Below are 7,416 nucleotides of genomic sequence, written 5' to 3'. Positions count from 1 at the left end.
TTCAATAGTAGACAATTGAGAGGAATTGGCACTGAGAGGCCTTGCCATTGATTCTAGATCCATGAAATATAATAGCAGAGTGTGCCTTTGTCATATCTGGTGCCTAGCTTGATGCTGGTTGGTCCATTTGGTTTTATTCCTACTCAACATTTTTTTCAGCTTGCTAGGCCATTTCAGAGGGTAATTAAGAATTGACCACTTTGCTGTGAGTCTGAAGTCACATAGTAATAAGAATAGCAGTTTCCTTCCCTAAAAGGGTGTAAGTGAACCAGATGGGTTTTTAAACATGTTTTATTGGATTTAAATTCCCCAGGTGAGATTTGAACTCATGTCTCCTTAGTATTAGTCCATGCCCCTAGATTACTTGTCCCATAACATAACCACGTGCTCCCATTCCTGACAATTAAACTAAATATTAACTGCCACTATCATATTTTGAATAATTCAAATTCAGAGTTGATAATAGTTACTTCACTGTAGTTCAAGGTATTTTTAATGTATTAATGCATTAAGCTGTGACATAGGGTTTGATTTAATCCTATAAAGAGGTAGCTATTTCAGCCAACAGTAACTGTGGTGGGAGAGATGATCTTTCTTTAACAGATAACAGGTAGGATTTTTAAAAAAGTTTCTTATAAAATATTTTTAATACAGTAATATGGATTTTGTAACAACTTCTGACCTGTTAAGGGATTAAATAAACCACTAATGAGGTTTGAAACTGACTGTCAATCTATATTGGTTTAAAACACTTTTTATATTAAATCTCTTCATTGGGTTTGTCTCAATTTATGAGATAATGGGGTTGGCTTTACTCTGGATTGAACATGTTGAGAGTTACTGACCTATCCACAACACAAAACATCTCCCAGCAGCCACTGTGGACACATATCACAGAGTCTGGATAGCTATCATCTGCAGGTTCTGAAGACAGAAAAAAGAAGACAAGAACATACAAAATAAAACCTGAGGCGGTTTCAAAAGATTTATTTTACTCTCAGCAGATAGAAATACTAAAACAGACTTGGTGAACAATATATCAAAGTAAAGCATAAAACTACCAGTTCACATAAAAGTGCATAATCAATGGCTCTGTTATAGCATACTGCTCAAGTACCAGAAACAGGAGGAGCATATTATAACGACTTGCATTCATATAGTGTATTTAGTGCAGTAAACGTCCCAAGGCACTTCACAGGAGTATAATCAGAAAATAAACTGATACCAAGCCAAAGCAGCCATCAGGACAGGTGAACCAAATGTGTGGTCAAAGAGATAGGTTTAAAGAAGTATCATTGAAGAGAGGGACAGAATAAGAAGTGAATTCCAGAGCTTAGGGTGCAGACAGCTGAAGGATCAGCTGTCGACAGCATTTATAATCACAAGGATAGAGTTGGAAAAGTACAGTTCTTTTTCAAAGAATCTCAATTACATCTCCCTGGTACATACTCCTCTCAGTAGTAGACTCTCCGTTATAATACTGCACTCCACGCTCAGAGAAGGGCAATGAACATACTGCACCGTACAATGGAAGAAGTCAGATTTTATTGAAAGAACGAGGGGATTTTAAATATAAAACAAACTTGAAAGTTGAACTTATGTGCAACGGTTCACACCTGCCAAGTTCAACAATTATGATAATCGATAATCATAACAGAATCATGGTGATTCCCACCCTCTCCCATGTTGTTAAAGTGCAGGATTCAGGAAGGAGCATAGTACTCGAATTCTTGTACCTGCAGATTCCAAGCAAGCTCTCCCCCAGCCCCCCAATGATTTCATACACAATCCAGTGCACAAATTACAGTCCTTTGAAGCCTAAAAATATCGCAAAACTTCAAGTCACCTGTCTGCCACAGGAAAAAGGAATCTATTACATGACACCCAAGAACTTCAGGCAAGTCCTAAAGTGCTTCAGATGCTATGGGACTACTTCAAAGTGCAGACATCATTAGGCAGAAACATCAGGGTATCGTACACGGCAAAATCCCACAATCTTTGTTGATTGAGGGAGGAATGTTGGCCCAGGATGCTGAGGATAAATCTTTGCTCTCCTTTTAAATAGTGCTACAGGGTCTTTTACGTCCACCAGAACACAGACAAGATTCGACATCTGGTCGGAATGATGCACTTGTGACAATGCAGCACTCCCTCAGTATTGCACCGAGTATCAACCCAGATTATGAGCACAAGTCTCTGGAATGGGATTTTGACACAAAATTTTCAGAATCAAAAGTGAGAATGCGACCCATCAAGCTTAGGTTGACACACATTAAATTGAAAAATTATGGCGTTGTTATACATGGCCAAATAATTTCCGGGCTTCAACCTTCTAAATATCATCTGGAGTGCACCGTTATAGATTTAAATGATTTTACATAATCTGAATGGTAATGTAGTTTAAATGTTTGACAAATCTACACAGTTACATTATTGCATTTTCTAAAATTACAAAAATATATATATATAAATACACCTTGATTGCATTTTCAAGATTAGTTTCTCTCCTTAAACATTTATTTACTTGATTATATCCAAGAATGTGTTTTCATTGTTTGTAAATTGTCTCTTCACTTTGAGGTGGCTGTGCAGAATTTCCAGATGGTATTTTCAACGGTGTGAAGTCTCCTAAATGTTACTTTCTGACCACAAATTAATTTATTTCGTCAATGGAGTAAGGCAATTGCCACTCCTCTGAGAACAGGTCACTCTTTCAATTGGGTGCTCAGACACAAGTTACTTTCTTCTATACACTGACTAGTGCAAGCACAAAAAAAAACTAAAGCCAAATTGGACAACCAATCACTGCATTTTTGAAAAAACAGGCCCACAATAGGGAATCTAGATCTCACTGTCATGTCTGACCTATGCTATTCATGATGTGGAGATGCCGGCGTTGGACTGGGGTAAACACAGTATGGAGTCTAACAACACCAGGTTAAAGTCCAACAGGTTTATTTGGTAGCAAACGCCACTATGCTATTCATACCAAGTGCTGCCAACTCCGATTACTACATCACATGTAGATAATTCAGTGTTGGGGCAAAAGGACAAATTACTCGAGGATGATTTGAGGGAGAATGGCCCATTTCTGTTCCTATGTACTCCCCTTGCCTGAACATTAGCATCTCCTGTCACATTACCACCGTTGTTGACTTCTGGTGGATTACACATGTTGAAGAGAGCAACCAAACCTCCTGCTGCAATTATTGCCAAGGATCCAAGCTGCAAAGAATTGGGGGACCTTGGAACTGGAAATTAAAAGGGACTGTATCCTCTTCACCTCCCTTTTCTTGTGGTTGTGTTTGTGCTTGGGAGTTTAATTCTATATCCATAGGGTGTAAGGAATTGCAATGAGGATATATACACTATGTTTTCTTCCTAATTGGTCTGCTCCTGGGTCAGTCCAAGTTGGTCATTAACAGGTCCAGGCAGTTCAGGGGGTCATTCATCCTGACTGCCTGCCTCTCTTCCATGGTTATCCTTGCATCGCAGGAGAGAGAACACACAATGTCCACCTGTACGCTTGAGAGTTTCTGTGACTGGTGGGTTCCAGCAGGGGCGGGAGTGCATCATCACCCCTCAAGATGAAATTTTAATTGATTAAGTTTCCTCTGATTTTGTTTTAGTTGTAATCCCCTTTCAATGGGATTGATCATTTGCTACTCTTTATTTCTCATTAGTTTCTAAAGCATATACAGTGTGCTTTGTAAACTACTGACATCTGCTGGTAGAACACAGAGGCTCCAAACATCTCAAACAATAACATCCGTGCACATTTCCATCTTCCAAACAGTGGCTGCTGGATAGCCCTGTATCTAATCAAATAGAACACCAGCTATAGTGTGACAAATATCCAGGGATGAGGGTCAGGAAACAGGAGTATTTCTAGTATAAGAGGGCAAACTCATTGCATCAGGTCTGGTGTCCCTTCCAATACTTAGTGGGTAAATGGCACTTCACAGCTCTGAGCCACACAAATCAAAAGATATAACTGAGGTTGGGGGGAGGCAGGGCACAAAGTGAGGGCACGTTCCACATTTGGGTGTACAGTCTGTGTGGAAGGAATGCATCCCTTGTGTGCGGAGCTGCAATGAGTAGCCTAATTGTGACGGATGAGAGTGCCCCCTGCATATTGCTACTGGATGTGTGCTATAACTGTGGGTGGGGAGAGCAATCCAGCTTGTCAATGCTGGGTGGGCAGGGATTGCGCCCCTAACTGAGCGGCATGGCAAGCCTGAGTGACCACAAGTCTTCATCTGCTCGAGCACCAATTCTTCAGAAAGGGGAGTAAACAAGATGGAACATGGCAAAATTGTGTCCAGAGCTGCCTAAAGTTGCAACATTTCCTTGCGAAAATAAAATGATCCCAACCATTGTCAATCACTCTTGGAGTGGAATACAATGTAATTCAAGGGAATTCTGTGGTATTGTTGTTGAGATTTTTCATGTTTTGGGCTAGTGCCCCCCTCAGACTCTGCATCCTCCTTTGGTTCTTCATACTAATCCCGTTCACTCCTCACAGACTGCCCCAGGTCTCCGTGGCTGGGAACTCAGTGACCTCCCCAACTTCCGTGAAGGGCCGTTCTGCCAAAGTGTAGAGTAGCTTAAAACGCAACCGAACCTTTTCCTGAAAATGGACACAAAACAAAAATTAATAAATAAATAACCACAATCCACACACTGGGGTTGTCAACTCTCCAGCTTTGTCCTGGAGCTTCCAGGAATTAAATTAGCCTTGAGGACACAGCTGAATCACAGAATCAGATTACTACAGCGCAGAAGAGGCCCTTTGGCCCATCGAGTCTGCATCAATGCATGAAATGTCCTGACCTGCCCACTTAACCCCACATGCCAGCACTGGGCCTATAGCCTTGAATGTTATGGTGTGCCAAGTACTCATCCAGGTACTTCTTAAAAGATGTGAGGCATCCCGCCTCCACCATCCTCCCAGGCAGTCCATTCCAGACCGTCACCACCCTCAGAGTAAAAATGGTTTTCCTCAAATCCCCCCTAAACCTCCCACCCCTTACTTTTAACTTGTGTCCCCTTGTAACTGACCCTTCAACTAAGGGGAACAGCTGCTCCCTATCCACCCTGTCCATACCCCTCATAATCTTGAACACCTCAATCAGGTCGCCCCAGTCTTCTCTTCCCCAACGAAAACTCAAGCCTATCCAACCTCTCTTCATAATTTAAATTTTCCATCTCAGACAGCATCCTAGTAAATCTCCTCTCCCTTCCAGTGCATTCATGTCCTTCCTATAATGTGGCGACCAGAACTGCACACAGTACTCCAGCTGTGGCCTCACCAAGGTTCTACAAAACTCCGTCATGACCTCTCTGCTTTTGTAATCTATACCCCGATTGATAAAGGCGAGTGCGCCATATGCCTTTTTCACCACCCTATTTACCTCCTTTCCGCCTTCAGAGATCTGTGGACAAACATGCCAAGGTCCCTTTGTTCTTCGGAACTTCCCAGTGTCAGACCTTTCATAGTATACTTCCTTGTCAAATTACTCCTTCCAAAGTGGATAACCTCACACTTTTCAGGGTTAAATTCTATCTGCCGCTTATCCACCCATTTGACCATCTCGTCTATATCTTCCTGTAACCCAAGACACTCAACCTCACTGATAACCACCCGGCCAATCTTTGTGTTACCGCAACCAATTCTCAGAGGAAAAATTTTATTTGAATGCTTTTATTATTTAGAAAAATATTGGACATGGGGAAAAACCGTGACTGGTGGTCAAGAATCATCCAATCAATTGATGGTGAGCCTGGGAAGGCAGTGCCTTGTGAGGATGGACCAATAGGGTTGGGGAGATCATGAAGATGCATCATGAAGATGGGCCTGTTCAGAAGCCTATGTTGGAACTGTATGGTCAGTTGGAAATCACATGATAAATACGATTCACCAATACATTCTACAGATGGAAACCTTGACATCAAGTTGACCCCTCACCTTTACACTGACCTCAGCCATAAGACTTAAAGTGCTTGGAACGGAACCAACTTTGTTTTACCAAAACAAACAACCTTCAACAGCAGGGCTAGACCATACGTCCCCTTGAGCCTGCTCTGCCATTCAATATGATCATGGTTGACCTTCTACTTCAACACCATTTTCCTGCCTGTTCCCCACATCCCTCACTTCACAAAGTCACCAAAAATATGTGTATCTCAGCCTTAAATATCCTCAATCATGCACCATACACAACCCTCTGGATTAGAGGGATCCAAAGATTCACAACCTTGTAAGCGAAAAAGTTTCTCCTCGTCCCAATCCTAAATGATCAACCCCTTATTTTGAGACTGTGCTTTTGTGTTCTAGATTCTCCAGCCAGGGGAAAACAACCTCTCAGCATCTGTCAAGCTTCTTAAAAATCTTGTATTTTTTTATGAGATCACCTCTTGTTCTTCTAAATTCAAGTGATAATAGGCCCAATTTACCCAGACTCTCAACAATTTAGTGAATTTCGCTGTACTCACTCAAATGCAAATATATTCTTCCTTGAGTTAGGAAGACCAAAAGTGTACACATTGGTCCAGTGTGGTCTCACCAAATCTCTGTTACTTCTTTAGTTCTTGTACTCCCTTGCAACAAAGGCCAACATATAGTTTGCCTTGCTAACTGCTTGCTGTATCTGCATGCTAACTTTCTCAGTTCCTTGTGCAAGCACACACAAGTCCCACTGAACATCAACATCTAAAAGTTTCATGTCTTTTGAAAAATGGTGTTTTTCCATTCATACTACTCAAGCCGATTCCCGGCTTGGGTCACTGTCTGTGTGGAGTTTGCACATTCTCCTCGTGTCTGCGTGGGTTTCCTCCGGGTGCTCCGGTTTCCTCCCACAGTCCAAAGATGTGCGGGTTAGGTTGACTGGCCATGCTAAAATTGCCCCTTAGTGTCCTGAGATGTGTAGGTTAGAGGGATTAGCGGGTAAATATGGAGGGATATGGGGGTAGGGCCTGGGTGGGATTGTGGTCGGTGCAGACTTGATGGGCCGAATGGCCTCCTTCTGCACTGTAGGGTTTCTATGATTCTATGAAGTGGACAACCTCACACTTCTATGTATAATACTCTATCTCTCACCTTGTTGCCCATTCACTAAATCTTTCTATATCTTTTGCAGCCTCTTTATGGCGTCCTCACAGCTTGCATTCCCACTTCGCTTTGTATTGTCAGGAAACTTAGATACATTACTTCCCATCTCTTTATCTAAGTCATTAATAGCGATTTGTAAATAAATGAGGTTCCACCACTGACCCTTGTGGCATTCCATTCGTTATAGCCTGCCAATTTTGGAGAGGAAGAAATGGGAGAAACGAAAACAGGAAAATTGTTAAACTGTTTGCTTAGAGGAGCAGAAGTGCATTTGATTTCATATTGAGGTTCTGGATCGGAAGGGA

At 41.9% G+C, this 7,416-nt stretch overlaps 1 protein-coding gene across 1 annotated transcript in view; it reads right to left on the bottom strand.

Annotated features, from left to right (window-relative positions):
• Window positions 1–461: 461 nt before the first annotated feature.
• LOC144510655 (ADP-ribosylation factor-binding protein GGA1-like) overlaps window positions 462–7,416 on the bottom strand; it is a 29,186-nt gene continuing 22,231 nt past the window's right edge. Inside the window, exon 17 of the mRNA XM_078240334.1 lies at window positions 462–4,630. Coding sequence (XP_078096460.1) covers window positions 4,520–4,630 — 111 coding nt within the window. The 3' untranslated portion in view covers window positions 462–4,519. The remainder of the gene's footprint in view (window positions 4,631–7,416) is intronic.

This window comes from Mustelus asterias, chromosome 23, assembly GCF_964213995.1.
Source record: "Mustelus asterias chromosome 23, sMusAst1.hap1.1, whole genome shotgun sequence".
Taxonomy (NCBI): Eukaryota; Metazoa; Chordata; class Chondrichthyes; order Carcharhiniformes; family Triakidae; genus Mustelus; species Mustelus asterias.
The sequence above is the reverse complement of the archived record's forward strand: the minus strand, read 5'-3'. Positions and strand labels throughout refer to the sequence as shown.